Source organism: Chelonia mydas, chromosome 12, assembly GCF_015237465.2.
Source record: "Chelonia mydas isolate rCheMyd1 chromosome 12, rCheMyd1.pri.v2, whole genome shotgun sequence".
Taxonomy (NCBI): Eukaryota; Metazoa; Chordata; order Testudines; family Cheloniidae; genus Chelonia; species Chelonia mydas.
Genome location: NC_051252.2, coordinates 10812075 through 10833415, shown reverse-complemented (window position 1 = coordinate 10833415; position 21341 = coordinate 10812075). Strand labels below are relative to the sequence as shown.

Here is a 21341-nt window from a genome sequence, read left to right as displayed (position 1 = left end):
AGTGGCAGTTACCGGAGCCCTCTATAAAAAGAAACTGTCTCTGTATTGTTCCATCCACGCTCTTCCCCTTGCCCCTTTTCTAATCTTTGCTTCCCAAGAGCCATTTTGAAGCTTTGCATTAACTGCCTCCCCTGTTTTTCACATCCTTCCTGCACAGCAAAGAAGTGGGGCTTTGAGAACTTCAGTCTCTTTTCCCCCTTGGCAGCAACCAGAAATTCAGTGTTTGTCAAAATAATTTTTTCAACTGCTTTAATCTTACTTTTTCCACCTCCCTGAAAACACGGAGCAAGTTTTCCCTTAAAACTCCTGTCAGTTCTCTTTCGGTCCAGCCTCTTCTCAGAAGTTCCGCAATCAATGCAGAGTATTTCGAAACATCTTCCAGTCCTTCAGGGAATCTGTTAGTAATGACCACAGAATGACACACCATATAAGCCGTACTTCTGGATAAATCATGTAGAGAAGGGTTTTAAATGATTGTGGCAAGGGTCCAGTTACACTGAGAAACAGGTCACCAGAGGGCTCAACCCTTCTCCCAATTAAGTCAAAATCAAAAGTCCAGCTAACTTGTTGAGTCCCAGAGCCACATCAAACAAGGTCTTTCTGCAGGAAGCATTACTTTAATGGGACTAAACTGTGCATTCTAGAGAAAGGCGACATTCTGTGCAGACAATAAAGCAGCATGGGCAGTATTAAAGAAATAACACCACTCATTCATGAATACACCCCTCATTCCCCACGCCCCATCTCTGATGGCCAGGAAAACATCTGTGCAACAGAAGGCTGTAGTGCACTCTACCTATGACATGCTATACTATCAGAAAGAGAGTCTGTATGCATATGATACACTGAACAATTGTGGACCATTCTTTGTACTCTACTATACACATTAAGTCATTTATCAGAATAATCTAGGGGGACCAAGTCCTGGGAGAAGTCTCAGTTTTGAGCTCAATGAGAGTTTTGGACCTGCAAAGAAAGCTACATGAAACCCTCCATTTGAAGGGAATACAATAAGCAATTTGATGCCTATTGTGTAATTCCTGTCACAGCAAAAAAAGTTGGAAGGAAGAAGCAGCCAAACCTATACATAACTGGTCTTCCAGGGTTTATTTTTGTGGGCCTTTGGCATTGTTTTGAGAGACTATGTGCAGGGCTGATTGTTTTAAATCTGCGTCAAGCAAGCTAGCAGTGTCATCCCTTTACTCCATGGCTCATTCAGCACTTTAGGAACCCCCAGCATCAGTTCTATTGAATAGCCGAGTGAAAATGCGTACAAGACAAGAAGCGCCAACGGTTAACTGTCGCCGCATAGGAGATTCCTGTTACTGAACGGCTAGTCCCTGTGGCAGCAGACTTTTCTTTTGTGATCCACCATTTGATATGACTTGTGCCCAAGTGTCTCAGACACAAGCAAGAAAGATGCACGAGGTCATGAGCCAATAGAAGAGGAAAGGAGAAAAGCTTAAAGGCAAGCACCAAGCAGGCTAGTCTTATGCTAGAATACATTTGTTATGCAGGGCCATATATTACCCCAGAAGCAATCACAGGGAGCCATGGTGCAGAGATCAGATTGCTTGTTTTGAAGGGAGGAGGGTTCCCTGACAGAACAGAACGTTGCCCCCCAAGCACCTAGATCCTAGGAACCAATGGAAGCCATAGCCATGCCTCCACATTAGCCCAGGGCCACGTGGTCCTTCCCTAGCTGCTAAGAAGGAGAGAGGGAGGGAATAGTTATACAGTACAAATGGCTCATAGAAGAGCTAACAGTCTGAGGCAGGGTTAGATTTCTACCATTCATTGCTGGCACGTGCAAATCCCTGACCTCAAAGAGGGCACCTCTGAGGTTAGGAGGACAGCAGGGGGATTGTTGTGCTGGCAAGCTCATTTCCACTCCACACCAAATGAAACGTATCTTCAACTAATCTAGAAGGGAACAATCAAGCCCTTGCTTTATTAAAATGTGTTTTAATAATAACTGCACAACAATTTGCTCCAAGAGCTGTGGTCTGCCTTTTTCAAAAGAACCGAAAGAAAATCCTCGTGATCTGAAGAGCACTTTATTTTTAAAGGTTTCAGAGTAGCAGCCGTGTTAGTCTGTATTCGCAAAAAGAAAAGGAGTACTTGTGGCACCTTAGAGACTAACAAATTTATTTGAGCGTAAGCTTTCGTGAGCTATAGCTCACTTCATCGGATGTATTCGATCCGATGAAGTGAGCTGTAGCTCACGAAAGCTTACGCTCAAATAAATTTGTTAATCTCTAAGGTGCCACAAGTACTCCTTTTATTTTTAAAGTTATATATTGTTTTACTCACTGATCCACTCCGTCGTAGTCACCACCAATTCCTATTGATTTTGAACCTGCAATTTTCTTTATGTGGTCAAAATGATCTAGAAGAAAAGACCAAAGAAAACAACGTCAAAGCACAGAGCAAGAAGAAAAACTATTTCAGACATATTGGTGTTTGGTTAACATGTCTCACAATGTTTAGACAAAGCACTAAGTTCACTGTAAATATGTGACGACAAAAAATACATGTAGAACATGAGCTAAAATTCAATGATGTAAGTGACATGCCCTTGATATTTGCTTAACTTGACATTTGTATTCAGTGCAGTACTAGTCCTCTTGAGAATAAAATAACTAGGCTGATGAAAAGTGAGTTGAGGAATATGACTGGCTCATATGCAGGACATGTATTCTCTAGAAATACCTTGTATATAGCAATGGAAATCGCATTACCCCTTATATCCCAACACCCCTGGGGTTTGTTCTACTCTGAGACTAACTATTTACAGTCAGGGCTTTTCCTGGGGATTAACACCCAGTTAGGATTTAGTTAATGGTCCACTTTGGGCCATCAGTTCCTCAGCTACTTATTAATGACCTGTGTCTCTTATTATTGTTCAATAAGTGTAAACTCTAAAAACGACCCGATTTAGGGATCTAAAGGGGTGTGTGTTACAAGCCACTGAGTGGCTGTGATTTACACAATGTGGGGATGGGCGAATGTGTGTGTTACAGCAACAAAGATTCGCACTTGAAATGTGGCTCAGACTCGAGAGAAATTTATAGAAGGAATCATTATTCAGAACTGCAGTATATTAGATGCAAACCTGCCACAGTTGCAACATTCACAACCTCTCTTCCACAGGCCAGCACCTTTGTATAGAAAGTCACCATCACAATTCCATTGTTCTTTTTCTGCAAGATAGAGGGACGTATTGTGAGCAGCTATTCACGGGCCCTGTGTCATGGTCACCCTCAAGGGATGTGAACGCAGCTCCATCTAGAGCCCATCAATGCCATTCTACATGTGAAGGTCAGTTGAGAGCACACACTGCTGCCTCCCTATCCCTTATATGCAATCCTCATCTGGTGTAAGTCAGCATAACTCCATTTACTTCAGGGACCATGTCAAACCAATGCAACTTCCTCTCATTGCAAGCATTTCTTTTCAACATGCCAGCAATCATTCCACCTTTGCAGTCACATATCGAATATAACCCAAAGCCATACCTGAAGAGCAAATGCTTAACATATTTCTTATTGCTTGTGAACTGGACTTCAGAGATGGCAGGAAGAAAAGTACACACTGAATCCTGTATGCGCAGGATTGTCTTGGGCTGGCCAAAGGAGTGAAATCTTTTCAAATCACTCACCAAACTCCGGAGAATATCATCAGGAACATTTCTTGAGTGGTTACAAACAGAGAAGGCTGAAGAATGACTGAAAATGACTGGTGCTTTGGAGATCCGGAGAGCCATTCTTGAGGTGGAGTCTGATGTATGAGATAAATCTATCATCATCCCCAAGCGATTCATCTCCATCACCACTTCCTAACACAGATGTACAGACAGCAGTATTAGTATTGCATTCTGTTAAAGGAGATGGGTTAACAGATGTATGTGACTAAATACTTACATTCTGCAGCTGTCATAAAAGTGGGTATAGGTCTCTCTACGTGTGTGGTTTTTTGTGGCTACCATAGGCTTCCTAATTGTTTCTCTAATGGGGATACACTAGCACATCACAGAGTCTCCTTCTCAATGCTATCGGCAGTTATCACATATTTAAAATCTCAGCCATATAAAATCTAAGGTCTTGATAATTCACTGTATACTGACTGTATAGTTCGCTGTATACTTCACTAATAAGTATTGCTGCTAATACAAAATGTTGCAATTTCTTACTCCTTGAATTCTCAGTGTTCTGAAACCACTATGAGAAAATTGTACTAATTTACCAAATTATTTGCTGCATTTTGCCAGATTCTACGTCACTCATGCCTTAAATAAGCACTTGCAACACTCAGGGAAACCAACAGACCTGCCTGCACTTCTGACAGGAAAATTTAACCCAGTTTACTCATCCCACCGGTCTGAACACTTGAAAGGTAAGGAGGACTTCCCAGGATAAACTTTGAAACATAACTGGAAAAAAAGGAAATTGGGAACCTCAAAGTCACGAGTTTAAACTTATTTAATTTATTTTTGAAGTTAATGCCTTGGAAATAAATTTTCAGACCAAATTTGTGCTTCTCAAGTTTTGCAATTTTCTGTTTTATGTGCTATGTTTTGCTAGCACTAATGACATTCTTCTACTTTCAGATTTAAAAGAATCTTGTTGAATAGAGGTGGCTTTGACTAAGTCATGGACCCAACCGCCACAGAATTTCTTTTGGGGAAGGAAAGGGAGTTCAAAATCCGCATTAGAATTTCTCAGGCCCACCTCTAATGGCAATACAATCAGGCTCTAGAAGCCTATTTGTCCTGGGCACCATTTAAAGGAATGGTGCTGGATTCTATGGAACAGGAATGTAAAGAACATATTATAGCTGCTACTTAATGGATTATGTCAAATCCGGAGGTTGTTATTCAGGCAAACTTCCACAGCTTCATTTGAAGTTGAGTAAAAACTGAGTTAAAGAACCACAGGATTTGGGATAGTTTATATTAAAATTCTAAAAGTTTCCATGACTTCCAGTGACCTCCATGACTTCAGCCTGCGATGGTTGGGAGCTGCAGGGTCACCTGCTGCCTCTGGCGGCCCTCAAAGCACCAAGCTACCGCAGGTGGTGGGGTACACCGCAGCTCCCATCCACCATGGGGCAGCGAGGGAACCCTGCAGCTCCTGGCCACCACCGTCAGTGAGGAACCCCCAAGTTCCTGTCCACTGCAGGCCACTGGAGCCATGGGTGGCAGGGGTACCCCACAGCTCCTGACTGACACAGGAGGCAGGGGCACCCTACAGCTCCTGGCCCTCATGGGCAGCCGGGGGACACCCAGAGCTGCAGGCAGCAGGGGTACCCCACAGCCCCAGTACAGCTGCCTTGCTTCAGGCGGTGGGGGGACCCATAGATCCCCATTTTGTCCTGGATATTTTTAGTAGAAGTCACAGACAGGTCACGGCTTCCGTGAATTTTTCCTTTTCCACCGTAACCTGTCTGTGACTTTTACAAAAAATATCGGTGACACAATTTTAGCCTTAATCTTGATTTATCAATTCCTGCAACCTATTACTGTACCTCAAGTCCTGAAAACTCCTGCCCTCTGCCCTTAACATATCCCATTCTGGGAAAGTTATACAGAATTTGATAGGGACAAAACCCACAAGGTTGTGTAGACATTTACTGAAGTGCTACAAACAGAAAAGACTGAGGAATGATGGAACATAGACAGTTTAGTAGAGGGAAATTCTTTCTGTAGGATGGGGAAAAGTCTACAGAATTATACAGTAAGAATACAATTTTTATTACATACTATGGGACTATGTATCAGAGGGGTAGCCGTGTTAGTCTGTAGTCACAAAAACAATGAGGAGTCCGGTGGCACCTTAAAGACTAACAGATTTATTTGGGCATAAGCTTTCGTGGGTAAAAAACCCACTTCTTCAGATGCATGGAGTGAAAATTACATAAATATTTATGCCTGGATCTATAATTTTCACTCCATGCATCTGAAGAAGTGGGAGTTTTTACCCACGAAAGCTTATGCCCAAATAAATCTGTTAGTCTTTAAGGTGCCACCGGACCACTCCTTTTTTTTATAGGACTGTATAGTCACAGTCTCTTTACATATTTTACTCTCTCTCTACTGTTGAGTTCTGAATCCCCCATCCCAAGGCCATCTACAATTTATAGTCATTAAATCTCTTAAGACAATTTTTTTTTAAAAGCAAAGGACCAGAATCTTTGAGGGTGTTAATGAGAGAAAAGTTTGCTTAGGTTGCCATTGAGGAGAGATTCTTACTTTGCCAAATGAACTCAGACCATTCAGATTAGGATAAAAGTTATGTACTTGCTTTGATGAAGATTCTGCCCTTCAAAAAGAAAACACGTAAGAAACCATTGCATTATTCTAGTGGGTTAGATCCAAACAATCAAATTTCACACAAACACAGTAAAAAACCCTCACCCTGAAGTCATCTAGCTGAGATTAAAGATGATAAACATAGCTCTCATTCATGCAATGTCATGCTTGTATCTCACTCCTAGACATTAGTCATCCAGGTCAGAACTAGTTCACATGGCTGAGGAGGCACTTTGCGGAAGTGCATGCTGTCTAATGCTGCAACACTTCTAGGGGTCACTAGCAGACTTCAGGGCTATCAATCTGGTATCTTTCACCAAAACTAAGTTCACTTTTAAACTTGCACCTGCACTGTCTGACCAGGGCCAGGTTGGGTGAGGAAGAAAAGGAATTACAGCAATGCAATAACATGGTGATTCTTAGGCCTGAGTGCAGCATGGGTACAGGTTACTTTTTAAATGTTAGAATAAAGAATGCTTTTGTTGACTTATTTCTTGTGGGTGTTACAGCAGAGGTGGGTCTTTAGGACTAATCAGAGAGTGGTGGTCTTCAGGAGCAATTCCTGAAGACAGTGTAGAAAGATATGACAATGGCTCTGTAAGAAGTGGATACAGGATGTTGAGGCTGGCATCAATAGCCAAACAGAGGAAACTGGCGGGCAATGTGTCAGAACTAGATCAGTAGGAAGGAGCAGAGTTATGCAGGGCCATTTTCTACTGTTAGCTGTTCTTCACCCCTATATGGGTCTGTGTGACTCAGGAATTAGAAATATGATTTGCAGGCTTTGGTATTTAGGTCACCAGTTTGAACCCAGCATAGAACGTTACTGCTCAGAAGCTGTTTGTGGAAAGAACGGGCATAGTGCAGTTCCCAGTGCTGGATGTCTACATCACAATTAGCTCCCTCAATAAAAACTACTAAGATTGAAAAAGTGTGTGGACGCCTCTCACACCATGACAGGAGTATGGCAATGACATTTTCCTTGCTGGACAATTCTGTGGACAGAGGACTTAAGGCTGACCCTAGAAGAAGCTGCAGGATGAGGGGGGCTCTACACAGACTTAAGGGCTGATGTATAACTGTGGGTTAGAAAAGCATTGCTCATCACCCCTAGTGTGGCGGAGGAAGGCATGACAGCAAAGTCTTCTAGGAGATGGATCAATCTGCTTCTTACAGGGAGAGTTTGGGATCCAAATCCTTCCTTCATTGGGTGTGCTTGGCCAGCAGGTGGGAGAGGCAAGAGGTGTGTGATATGGAGGTGTGTGAACCGAGCTCCAGCCCACCCATGTGCAGTACACAAGCCTTCACAGCAACACATGTGTTATTTGCTTGGGGCTGGCCAAAGAGGAGAGTTTCCAGTGCCGTCAAGAGCTGAATTCACACACAGCACTCACCACGCCAATAAGGAATGTATGAAGTTAGCTGAATCACACAGAAAACCCTTTCTTACTGCCTTTCCTGACTGTAACAAACTTTTTACCAGTCTCAGTAACATTCCTTCCAGAAGAGAAACGTATCTGTTACATCCAAAGCAGTGGAGATGATGACTTGCCTGTATTTATTTTGCCAACAAACTAAAATAGATCCCAGGATGTCACTGAAATGCCAAGTGGCAGACAGATTCTCCTTCTTTAACCCACCACATAACTAGCGGACCTATCCAAAGGACACCAGTCACCCTTCAACAAATCCACCATTAGTCACAGATAGCAGTCTCCCACATTTTTCAAACCAATTTTGGCCCATCTTAAAACTGCCATCCCTTTGCACTGGAAAAGTAAGCGTTACAGAAACTAGTGCACATCAGTTACCATGGAGTATTGCAGGTGTGCGTTAAAGACATGTACCGAACACCCAGGTCATAATACATCCTTAGCGTTGCGAGACTGCTGTCAATGGAATGGCCACCTTCTATTCCAATCAAGCATGCTATCTTTTTACTATCAGCAATACCTGGAGTTTAAAGGGAAAATAAATGCCACAGTGAATTGAAGACAAAGACTTAGAGCTATCTGCATTGAGCAGCAGACAATCATTTCACAACCATAAATGCCAATACTAACATTCTTAATATGCAATGTGTGATATGCCAAGTACTTCATCTCACGTATATTCCCTCCTGCAATCTCATTAAAGAAACATTTTCATTATAAAAAAGTATCACCTTGAGAAGTAGTAACAAGTTCAAGTTCTGGATAGATCTGACACATCCTCTTGACAACATCAATCTGCTCTAGGGTCAGACGCACAGCATCCTTGTTCTGAGCGCTACACAGAACATACACTGACCAAAACTGAAAAAGAAACATTGATAGGCCAAACCACAAGTTCATGGACTTCATTATCAGCAAAAAGATGAGAGTCATAAATAAAACCACTTCCTCCTCAGCAATTTGTCAGGGAGCTTTCATCACTGGGATATTCCAAAGGAACACCTAATCTGACTGGGGCACGCTCTCTGATACGAGGCTCTTGGCACCCCCAATCACTCACACAGTCTTCCAAGGACAGGAGGATAAGACAACTTATTAATTCAGTTGCTGTAAAAAAACCAACACTTTGGATAAGTGGAGCTGGATTCTGCAAAGACATTTTAAAGTCTGGCGAATGCAAATATATAAAAGTTTCTGTAGCCATGCAATTTTCCCTTTTTTCTATCATGGGTTGAATCAAAATCCCAGGTCTGAACCACCTCTTCTAAACTATGGCATAGCCAAAATCTGGATGTGTATCTGGATTTTGCTCAGATCCATCTATAGTCTAAGAGATCCATGTCATAGCACCAACAGTACACACCTGAGCTCCGACATGGCCAGACTGAAGTTTCTGAATGTTTGTGACTGTGGTGTTGAGAATTTTTAAGTTGATTTTACTTAGTCTGTTTTGGTACAATATCCTCAGTCGTAATGGAAGGTCATTGTGCCTAAGAAGTAAAATAATAGCATTAATGATACAAAGAAGCTTGTCCTTTCCTAATGTTTATTTATCTATCTCCTTTTAGTTCCCCTTGAATGTTAACTGCCAACATCCTTGCAACAGTTCTCTAAAGGGTGAAGAGCTTGCAAACCTGGCAAAAAAAATGTAATCGAGTAGCTGAGTGGTACACTTTAAGCACTATCTTACCAAAGCTATTGCTCCCAAATTATGATAAACCCCACCCACTTTGACCACTTTAAGCACTGCCTCACAGCGAGGTTTGTTCAGAGCCTCACTTTCTGTAACAAATTTCATTCCTCGCAGATCTTTTTTTCTTTTGGCCTGAAGGTTTTTCCCCTCTCACTCCTTGATGCTGAAGTTTCTCTCATAAGCCCCTCTTTCCACCTTATTCTTCTAGCTCCATTCCCATCTCCACTCTTTCTGTTCAGATGTTGGATCTGCAAATAGCAGCCATGCTATTGGCAGACAAGTTTGATTTTAGAATTTTATTTGAGTTACAGCACAATAGTATCTGAGTGCTCGAGTGATCCCTTTCCTTTATGTTCCTGGATCACGTCAGACTCAACACAAACATTGTTCCTCCAAGCTGCCTGGGCACGCTTTCATATCATGCTGTCGGCTTTATAAACATATACAAAAGGAAGTAAAAAGTTATAGCTGAAGAAGGGTATTATAAAACTATAGAAAGGAGATGGTAGAATTGCATAACACAAAAGTAGATAAATGCTGAAATTCCCCCAAAGACTAATGCAACTTGATCCAAGGGAATTTATAAATAGCCTTTGAATTCAAATTGAAAATGCCTTCAGAGCGATAAACTAATGCAATGAGACATAAATGCTCTGCCACAGGTGCTGCTTACATCTCTGATCCTCAGAACTTGCTAAGATCCACTGACAAAATGCAACAATGGATGGGCCTCTGCTTTTAGAGCCCAGGGTGAAATCAGAATTGGTTGCGCTGCTCAGGGAGGGCCGGATTAATGCAAGGGCTTTAGGGGCTGCAGCCCAGGGCCTCGGGCTAAGGGGGCCCCGAAGGCTGGATGCAGCCCACTTCTTCTTTTCATCTGGCCTGCAGCAAGTCTTTGTGCTGCCGGCCGGACACTGGTCCTCGACCTTTGGCACCCCTCCCCCACCCACAGGCTGGAGCCATGAGCGCCAGCTCACCGATGTGCCCCTGCAGCCCCTAGGCAAGGGGTATTCAGGGAATCTCTGCATGCTGCCCAGGTCCCCAGCGCCAGCTCTGCAGCTCCCATTGGCCAGGTACCACCCTGCTGTGCCGCTGACCAGGAACTGCCCAAGGTAAGTGCCTCCCGGCCAGAGCCTGCACCCCAACCCCCTGTCCCATCCTTGGCCCCACCCCAGAGTCCACTCCCCCAAGCTGGAGCTGCACCCCCTCCCGCACCCCAATCTCCTGCCCCAGCCCTGAGCCCACCCCAAACCCCCAGGGGCCCCACAAAATCTAATATGCCCGGGCCTACAGGAGAGTTGATCCGGCCCTGTGCTCAGGGTTTACAGGATTTAGCCCTTAGTCTCCCATTGTAACAGGCAGAGGATAAGGTGGGGCGTTAAAATACACCAATATTTGTTTACAAGGACGGAAACTGAAAACCTACCACTGAAGTGTTCAGTTTGCTAGACCCATATCTTTCAGATTTTCAGTAATTGGTGGTGAACGGTTGGTTCTCTTGTTGCATCTCATAAGTGATCTAGGAGGTTCACTATAAAGTACAGTTATATTTAATATGCTTTGCTAGTCTTAAGTATGTGTGTGTAAGGAAACCAAGGTGTTATTTTATGGTATATGGGAAGGGGTGAATTAAAGGTTTTTGGCTGGTTTTCAGGCTATTTGATGTAACTCTTTTCCAAACAAAAAATATATATTTTATTACAAGTAATTTAGCATCTCCCCTCAGCCCCTACAGAACTCTTTCTTAGGCCTGGTCTACACTGTGGGGGGATCGATCTAAGTTACACAACTTCAGTTATGTGAATAACCTAGCTGAAGTTGACGTACTTAGACCTACTTACCGCGGTGTCTTCATTGCGGTGAGTCAACTGCTGCCACTCCCCCATCGACTCTGCCTGTGCTTCTTGCAGCGGTGGAGTACAGGAGTCAACGGGAGAGGCTCAGGGGTCGATTTATCGCATCTAGACTAGACGCGATAAATCGACCCCCGCTGGATCAACCGCTGCCTGCCGATCCGGCGGGTAGTATAGACATACCCTTAGTCTACTAGCTACATAAATTGGTCGTGATCCATCTATCTTCCATGCCCACATATAGGGTATATTGAATACCTAAGGATACCTTCTGTTTAGGTCACCATTTTAGAAATGTTAACCCTGTTAATGAAAGTTACCAAGATGTATTGGAAAAAAAAGACATTCTACATACCCATCAATTAAAGGGGCTTGCTTCATTAGCTCAACAGCTTTTTCTCTGATGGATTTATCAGTTCTGAAAGCCAAAACATCCGAGATGAGCAGCAAGAGCCACGGGAACAGCTTCACAGGATCTCTATTCATTTCCACAAAGACATTAACTAGAGAAGAAGGCTGCCACCATAGAATGTTGGTTGTGAAGAAGCAGCAAATTTCCAGTCTGCAAAGGTTCTAGACTTAATGATTTTGGCAGAACTGCTGTGTCTCTGTCATTGGTAAGGCACAGGTGGTGAAGGAAGTTCTGAAGGCAAACAAAAGGAATGAAGAGAGTAAGAAAGGAGATTAGAGGTGGATGATGTTCCTGGTAAGAGATTAAGACTTCTGACTGTTGTTTGAAAGTTGAGCAGCAGATATTTGCAGTTATACCTTCCTTCCAAACAGTGTTGCTACCAGCTGAAATTAAAGAAAGCATTTACCCATTTTGCAGCTGGAGGAAATGGGTGGGCTTGGATTTGCATCTACCAACTAGTAATTACATGTCCAAAGCATGTAACTAAAGTTATGTATCTAGTTGCCCAAGTGAAATTAACTGATCTGCATGTACAAATAGGCTGATTTCCTCTCCTTTGAAACTTTCAGTGAAATTGTTCACCAAAATTCCAAGTCTCATTTGAAAGCAAGCTCTTTATTGTGTAAAAAATAAACGCACTGCAATGAGTGAAGCAATGAACCCACGGTATAAACTGTATTTTCTGAGTGAAGCAATCTGAATGCAATACTTTCATTATGATATAGTTGAGTAACCAGTAATCTGAAAGGGTCAGTTGTTGTTTTAAATTTATTTCTATTAAGGAGAGTTGAACATGGAACCCTGCTAAGAAATAATGTGAGCATTCTTCCCTACCTTTTGTATAGAAGTCCAGATAATAGTAATACTTAAGCACTTCTACAGCATCTTTTAAGTGTGAATCAGGAAGCATCTTACAAACATTAACTATACCTGACAGTATGATATAAATATTAAACCTGTGAGCAAACGAAGATGCCATCGTACGGAGGAAATATTTTTTCCAGCATTGAAGTCAATGGCAGAGCTATGAATAAAACCCAAAAGATTCCTGACCACTGTTCCCTGCTCCAACAATACCTCATGTAGGACGTCATATACTGGCAGTGATACAGTTCTGTAATTTTAACATCACAATGCCGGTGTTGTCAATCACAGGCATTCAAAAAATCATGAGTCAAGCCCCAAAAGAGTATGAATTTTTTTTAAAACAGCTTTTTATTTGCCTTCTGGTTTGTGAGCCTTTATTGTTTGTATTCTTAAGCTTTTCTCCACAACAATGGAAGCTAGAAACAGCTCTCTCATTAATAAAGTAAGATGTTGGGAGGTATATGATAAAATCACAAGGGTTGGCAACAGATTTGGGCTTGATGTAGGAATTAACGGGTGGGTTGTAAGTTGCCTGTGTTGTGCCGGTGAACATAACATAAGAACTGCCTTACTGGGTCAGACCAATGGCCCATCTAGCCTAGAATCCTATCTCCAATAGTGACCAATACCAGACCTTCAGGGGGAACATACAGAAAAAGGCAATTTTGGAGAGATCCATCTTGTTTTCCCCTCCCGGCTTCTGGCAATCAGAGGTTTAGGGTCACCCTGAGCATGACATTCCATCCCTGACCATCTTGGCCTATAGCAATTGATGGACCTATCCTCCAGGAATTTATCTAGTACTTTTTGTTTTTAACCCAGTTATACTTTTGGCCATCACAACATCCCATGGCAAGTTAATTATGGATTGTGAGAAAAAGTACTTCCTTTTGTTTGTAATAAACCTGCTGCCTATTAATTTCATTGGGTAACAGCTGGGTTTTGTATTGCGGGCAAGGGTAAATAAACACTTCCCTGTTCGCTATTTCCCCACATAGTGATTTTATAGACCTCTATCATATACACCCTTAATCGTCTCTTTTCTAAGTGGAACAGTCCTAATCTTTTTAGTCTCTCCTCATATGGAAGCTGTTACATACCCTTGACTATCTTTGTTGCCCTTCTCTGAACCTTTTCCAGTTCCACCATATACTTTTTGAGACAGAGCAACCAGAACTGGACACAGTATTCAAGGTGTGTGTGCCTCATGGATTTATATAGTGGCATTATGGTATCTTCTTTCATATTTTCTATCACTTTCCTAATAGTTCCTAATATTCTGTTAGCCTTTTTTACTGTTGCTGCACATTGACTGCCGCTGCTGCAGTTTTCAGAGGACTATCCACAATAGTTCCAAGATCTCTTTCTAGAGTGGCAACAGCTAATTTAGAACCCATCATTACATATGTGTAGTTGGGATAATTTTTCCTATGTACATTACTTTGCACTTGTCAACGTTGAATTTCATCTGCTCAAACTAGTTAGTGGTTTCTCCTCTTCTTAAAATTTCAGTTACTATAACTGAAAAATTAAAGAAAATTTTTTTACTTGGTGCATTTGATGGAATTTCTTTCTCGTCTTTTTCACTCTCCCCTGCACAATCTGTTTCCCCTTTATGTGGGCCTCCCAGAGCAACAGGAGAAAAGACACCCTTATTAAACAAATTAATAATTATAAAACCACAGAATCTGGAGATCCAGAGACAGCTGCAGTCCCAGATATGAATTTAAACCATTTTAAATTAATTCCATAATGATGGTGTCCCTTTTAGAAAGTTATTGTTTTCATTGGAGTGGAACTTTAGATTACAAAACCCAAATTGAACGTAAGCGAATAGATTTGTCTCCATTAAATTACAAAACATTCTGGTCACAACAGTATGTTGTTATAAGATTTTGAGACAATTCTTACCCAAACACTACACTATTTTGCTGATGTATCACATTGACTGGAGTCTGAAATAAAAAGGTTGACCAGACTATTTGCACTGTCCAAGCTCAAAGGAATGCAAGTAAGATGATTAAATAAGAATGTAGGGGTTATTTAAAAAAAAATTAAGAGTTTGTTTTTAATAATGTAAGGTGTTGTTAGCTCAGTTAGAACTTTTAAAAACTCTAATTTAACCCAACACTACCCCTTTAATATGTGCTCTCACCTGAAAGGAAAAGAATGCTAAAGATATTAAAATAAAAATCCTTTTGAAAGCACATTGTGGGAGTGACATTTTATTCTTCCCGCACTTATTCTCTTTTGCTAGATTTCTACAGAACATGGAGCAATACTGCGGTGGTTCAATACCCACTCTTCCAGACTAACAGCTGGCAGTCTGCTCCCGAACTTGCCTTCCAAAATCAAATTCATGCGGATAAAGATTATGCGTGGAACCTATTCTGAATATTACCTTTAGGTTCACAGGGGTACCACTGGCCCTTTGGGCTTGGAAAGATGCCAGCTGCTGTTCTGGTCATTTCCTTTTTCTTTGGCAGATTCCAAATGTGTTTTTTCTTTGGAGGAACAAGCACAGTTCCTTTTCCATGCCAGAAGTGTGTGAAGCTGTACAGTAAACACAAGCTTGCAGGCATTTGGAAAGCTGCCAAACATGTGGATGGAATGATACTACAGTATCTGCAAATGAAAAACATGCTTATTGGAAAAACAACACCTCATGAAGAACACTTTAATTGTCAACTCCCAGAGGATTAACCCTGCCATGACCACCTGGTTCAGGCCAGCAGCTACAGGACCCTGTCTCGTGACATTAGTTCCCAGACTAACCAAACCCAGCCTGGGCTGCTTCAAAAGCCAGAAAAAAACAAGCCAGTCTGTGTTTAACAGCCTGAATATAGTACCACCTTTATATTGATTAAATCCCAAGCACTGCTCCTTCAGTGAGCACCAAATTCTGCTTGCTTTAATCAGAGGAGTAGCCCCGCACTGTTCCCTTCTCCTCATTCCAATCTCAGAGAACTCCCACTACTGTACCAGGTTCAGAGAAAATTGTCTAACCATTCTCCAACACAGGCTAGCCAGTGCCTCTGGATTTTCACAGGGTTTGTGCCACAACTGACAGAAGAAGCAAATTTTCCCCAATCTGAGCTACAGCCACAGAAATCTTCCATGTTTCTCCCATGTTAACTGGCCATTCTACACTGCGACCCAGGAGCCTCTTAGAACCAACTGGCAAGAGGCTCAGAGGGGGCACATAAGGGTTACAGGGATCTCCTGCATCTGGGGATGTATTGTAATTCACCAAAGAGGATCATGTGAAGTGTCAAATAAAAGCTGGCTCCACTTTGGTCGCTCGTATCATCACGAAACACACATAGCCCTGGTCTACACTACAAGTTTAGGTCGGATTTAGCAGCGTTACATCAGTTTAGCCCTGCACCCGTCCACACTACGAAGCCATTTTTTCTGTCTTTAAGGGCTCTTATAACCTGTTTCTGCACTCCTCCCCAACGAGTGGATTAGCTCTGAAATCGACCTCGCTGGGTCGAGTTTGGGGTAGTGTGGATGCAATTCGATGGTATTGGCCTCCAGGAGCTATCCCAGAGTGCTCCATTGTGACCACTCCGGACAGCACTCTCAACTCAGATACACTGGCCAGGTAGACAGGAACTTTTGAATTTCATTTCCTGTTTGGCCAGCTTGGCGAGCTCTTCAGCACAAGTGACCATGGAGTTCCAGAATCGCAAAAGAGCTCCAGCATGGACCAAACAGGAGGTACTGGATCTGATCGCTGCATGGGGAGATGAATCCATGCTATCAGAACTCCGTTCCAAAAGACAAAATGCCAAAATATTTGAAAAAATCTCCAAGGGCATGAAGGACAGAGGCTATCACAGGGACCTGCAGCAGTGCCGAGTGAAACTTAGGGAGCTCAGGCAAGCCTACCAAAAAACCCAATAGGCAAATGCCCTCTCGGGATCAGAGCCCCAGACATGCCACTTCTATGATGAGTTGCATGCAATTCTAGGGGGTGCCCCTACCACTGCCCCACCCCTGTACGTGGACTCCTGCAAGGGGGGAGTCTCACGCAACAGGGATGAGGATTTGGGGGACAAGGAAGATGAGGAGGAGGGGGAGGTTGAAGATAGCGCACCCAGGCAAGCGGAGAAACCATTCTCCCCGATAGCCAGGAACTGTTTATCACCTTGGCGTCAGCGTGATGACAGGAGGCAGAATGCAATGCTGAGGCTACTGGGAGGATCAAACTAATATGCTCCAGCGTATGGTTGACGCGCAGGAAAGGGAGCAGGAGCACAGACCGCCGCTGCAGCCCCTGTGTAACCAACCGCCCTCCTCCCCAAGTTCCATAGCCTCCTCACCCAGATGCCCAAGAACGCGGTGAGGGGGCCTCCAGGCATCCAACCACTCCACCCAAGAGGACTGCCCAAGCAACAGAAAGCTGGCATTCAATAAGTTTTGAAGTGCTGTGTGGCTTTGTCCTTCCATCCTCCCCTCCTCCCCCACCCTACCCGGTGCTTCCCTCCTCCCTCACCCCTCTCGGGCTACCTTGGCAGTTATCCCCCCATTTGTGTGACGAATTAATAAAGAATGCATGAATGTGAAACAACAATGACTTTATTGCCTCTGCAAGCGGAGATCAAAGGGGTGAGGGGAGGGTGGTTGGCTTAGAGGGAAGTAGAGTGAACCAAGGGGTTGGGTTTTCATCAAGAAACAAACAGAACTTTCACACCGTAGCCTGGCCAGTCATGAAACTGGTTTTCAAAGCTTCTCTGATGTGCACCGTGCCCTGCAGTGCTCTTCTAACCGCCCTGGTGTCTGGCTGCAAGTAATCAGCGGCCAGACGATTTGCCTCAACCTCCCACCCTGCCATAAATGCCTCCCCCTTACTCTCACAGATATGGTGGAGCGCACAGCAAGCAGCAATAACAATGGGAATATTGGTTTTGCTGAGGTCTAACCGAGTCAGTAAACTGCGCCAGCACACTTTGAAACGTCCAAATGCACATTCTACCACCATTCTGCACTTGCTCAGTCTATAGTTGAACAGCTCCTGACTACTGTCCAGGCTGCGTGTGTATGGCTTCATGAAGCATTAAGACGTAGGCTGGGTCCCCAAGGATAACTATAGGCATTTCAACATCCCCAACAGTTATTTTCTGGTCTGGAAAGTAAGTCCCTTGCTGCAGCTGTTGAAACAGACCAGAGTTCCTGAAGATGCGAGCACCATGTACCTTTCCCGGCCATCCCCACGTTGATGTTGGTGAAACATCCCTTGTGATCCACCAGTGCTTGCAGCACCGTTGAAAAGTACCCCTTGCGGTTTATGTACTCGCTGCCTTGGTGCTCCGGTGCCAAGATAGGGATATGGGTTCCGTCTATCGCCCCACCACAGTTAGGGAATCCCATTGCAGCAAAGCCATCTACTATGACCTGCACATTTCCCAGAGTCACTATCCTTGATATCAGCAGCTCCGTGATAGTGTTGGCTACTTGCATTACAGCAGCCCCCACAGTAGATTTGCCCACTCCAAATTGATGCCTGACTGACTGGTAGCTATCTGGTGTTGCAAGCTTCCACAGGGCTATTGCCACTCGCTTCTCAACTGTGAGGGCTGTTCTCATCTTGGTATTCTTGCACTTCAGGGCAGGGGAAAGCAAGTCACAAAGTTCCATGAAAGTGCCCTTACGCATATGAAAGTTTCGCAGCCACTGGGAATTGTCCCAGACCTGCAACACTATGCGGTCTCACCAGTCTGTGCTTTCCCCGGGCCCAGAATCAGCGTTCCACGACATGAGCCTGCCCCATTCCCACCAGGATGTCCAAATTGCTGGGGCCCGTACTTTGAGAGAAGTCTGTGTCCATGTCCTCATCACTCTCCTCACTACGCTGCCGTCGCCTACTCGCCTGCTTTTGCAGGTTCTGGTTCTGCACATACTGCATGATAATGTGTGTGGTATTTAGAGCGGTCACAACTGCCGAGGTGATCTGAGCGGGCTCCATGCTTGCCGTGGTATGGCATGAGCAGGAGAGCGGAATGGCAGCGGAAGCGGCGAGTCGATGACGATGCTGACAGCAATATGGCGCCCGCACGGAAAAAAGCGCAAAACGATTGTTGGCCATTGCTTTCACAGAGGGAGGGAGGGAGGGAGGCAGCAGACAGAGCTGCTGGCTGGGAGAGCAGCCTGAGGCAGAATGGCCCCCCAAAGACTGAACTCACAACCCTGGGTTTAGTAGGCCAATGCTTAAACCACTGAGCTATCCCTCTACCAATATTCCAGGCAGGACTGAATCTCCATTAGACAAAACTTTAAGAAGAGAATGACCTGACTCATTCCCATTTATGTGCAGGCGCCCCTGACAGACTTTACCGAGGTCCGCCAGGAGCAACAATGTCCGCCCAGGAGCCCCGACCAACCTGACCAAGGCCGGCCAAGAGCACCCAGGAGATGACGAGGACGGCTACTAGTCGTGCTGCACTATCTGCTGCCACAAGGCAATGAGCTGCAGCTGTGTAGCAATGCAGTCCCACGTCTGCCAGCACCCAGGAGACATACGGTGACAGTGAGCTGAGCAGGCTCCATGCTTGCCGTGGTATGGCGTCTGCATGGTAACCCATGAAAAAAGGCGTGAAACGATTGTCTGCCATTGCTTTCATGGAGGGAAGGAGGGAATGGGGGCCTGACAACATGTACCCAGAACCACCCGCAACAATGTTTTTTGCCCCATCAGGCATTGGGATCTCAACCCAGAATTCCAATGGGCGGCAGAGGCTGTGGGAACTGTGGGATAGCTACCCACAGTGCAATGCTCCAGAAGTCGACACTAGCCTTGGTACTGTGGACGAACTCTGCTGACTTAATGGTCTGAATGGCTTTAAGTGGGGACACACACAACTGACTGTATAAAATCGCTTTCTAAAAATTCGACTTCTATAAATTCGACCTAATTTCGTAGTGTAGACATACCCTTACAGATGTTGTGTAAGGAGTTATGTATATACACTGAAAATTAAATTCTTAAGGTCTGTGTCTAGGGACTGGTCAACACCAAAGGTGAAAAACAGGGTTTCAGTCAGACAAGAAATGTTTATCTAACTGGCTATTTACACGCACATTTAGTATTGCATGGTTCACACTGGATCTCCTTTTACCAGTCTGAACTGAATGCTAATGAAGGACTGTGAAAACTTCAAAGAGAGAAAAGTAATAGAAGGAGGTAAGCAGTGAAGTCAATAGGGAAACTGAGGCAGAGAAGTTGAGACCCCTGATTGTTCAGTGTATGCCAAGAACCCTCAACTCCAATTGATTTCAATAGCAACAGCCGTTATGAGAAGTCAGGCACTAGGTATCCAGTTGGACTCCCAAACAAAAGAGACACTCAAAATTAGCAGGCAACTTGAAGAATGGGCATAATTAGCTTTCTCAGTGCCAGGGCTGAGATCAAAAGTCAATCTGTGGCTCAGACCACTAGATCATGCCTCTCTCCAGTTGAGATCTTGAGTGCCAATGATGATTCAAAACTAGATTTTATCATAAGAAAAATAGTGCTGGTAAGAGGAGTGGTTACAAATCCTAATACAAAGGGAACTGGTTTTGTGAGGGGTTGTCTTGTTCTTGGTTTAGGGAGTTCAGGAAGTGGTAGAAACTCAAAGTGCTTGTGTTTCAGACTGCTGTGAATGCCCGTGCAAGAGGGACTAAAAATGAAGCCAATGATCCATATAGTTCCATTTCTCAAGCTGAGTGAAGCACAGAAAGGAAACAAAGCAGTTGAAAAAAAGCACATTTTTTTATTTTACAGTTTTCAGCTCCGGAGTAACTGATAATGTAAACAAGGTTTCCTTTCTATCTTAAGTGTCCCTTTAAGGGCTCTTAAGGATCTCTGGCTCTCGGGTTTGTATTGTGTATTTAAATCATTGAACACAGCTCCCTTACTTGCTGTTGGTTGTAATAGGCACACATCTATTACACTAGCTTTGCTAGGGCTTATATGGACTAGTCACCCCTTGTATCACACCACTTCCTTCCTGTGCCTCCCCCAGGGGCTAACTTCAGAGATGATGCGAGGCAGCTTAGCTTCCAGTACTTTATACTAACTCCATAAACCTGTTGTATCCATTTATGAGTGTCACAGAGATCAGTGAGCCCTCATAAGCTGCTAATAGCTGACACCTCTGAGTTAAGTGAAATGCCATAAAGTATTTTATAAGCATTATATTAAGCCTCATAACTGGATTCCCCCGGACCCCACCAGCCCATCCCTGAGTCAGGTTTCCAACTTTTAAAGTGAACAAAAATGCTTAAGGAGCAAGGGGAAAAAAATGATCCTTCTGTATCATGAAATGCTGTTAGAGGGACACCAACTCCCTGGTATGTGGAAAACCTGCAGTGAGAAGTCAGCCAGAGAAGCCCCCTGGTAGGTGCAGAAGCAGCCAAAGCAGAAACTGCGGCACTGGAGAAGAATAGGGTTGCCAACTGTATAATCACACAAACCCAAACACCCTTGCCTTGCCCACTACTGCACCCCTTCCCCAAGGCCCCGCCCTTCTCTGAGGCCCCGCCCTCACTCACTCCCCCCTGCCTCCGTTGCTTGCTCTCCCCCACCCTCACTCACTTTCACCAGACTGGAGCAGGGGGTTGGGGTGCAGGACGGGGTTTGGGCTGTGGGCTCCAGGAGGGAGTTTGGGTGTTGGAGGGGGCTCAGGGCTGGGACAGTGGGTTGGGGTGCGTGCAGGAGCAGGCTCCGGCCAGGTGGCGCTTATGTCTGGCAGCTCCTGGGAAGCAGCCGGCCTGTCCGGCCCCTAGG

At 44.2% G+C, this 21341-nt stretch overlaps 1 protein-coding gene across 6 annotated transcripts in view; it reads right to left on the bottom strand.

Moving 5' to 3' along the window:
- Positions 1 to 21341, bottom strand: part of LOC102943168 (dipeptidase 2) — a 49689-nt gene that overhangs the window by 4227 nt on the left and 24121 nt on the right. For 3 of the 6 annotated variants that reach the window (XM_037877421.2, XM_007072638.4, XM_043526339.1), the window contains exons 2-10: positions 11645 to 11932; positions 9107 to 9233; positions 8475 to 8604; positions 8122 to 8263; positions 6251 to 6320; positions 3662 to 3838; positions 3116 to 3203; positions 2314 to 2389; positions 260 to 395 (exon numbers count right to left, since the gene is read on the bottom strand). In XM_037877421.2, the coding sequence (XP_037733349.1) occupies positions 260 to 395; positions 2314 to 2389; positions 3116 to 3203; positions 3662 to 3838; positions 6251 to 6320; positions 8122 to 8263; positions 8475 to 8604; positions 9107 to 9233; positions 11645 to 11775 (1077 nt within the window). In that variant the 5' untranslated portion in view covers positions 11776 to 11932. Of the gene's footprint in view, positions 1 to 259; positions 396 to 2313; positions 2390 to 3115; positions 3204 to 3661; positions 3839 to 6250; positions 6321 to 8121; positions 8264 to 8474; positions 8605 to 9106; positions 9234 to 11644; positions 11933 to 14969; positions 15194 to 21341 lie in introns of those variants that run through there. The other 3 variants (XM_037877420.2, XM_043526340.1, XM_037877422.2) reach the window with 3 other exon arrangements.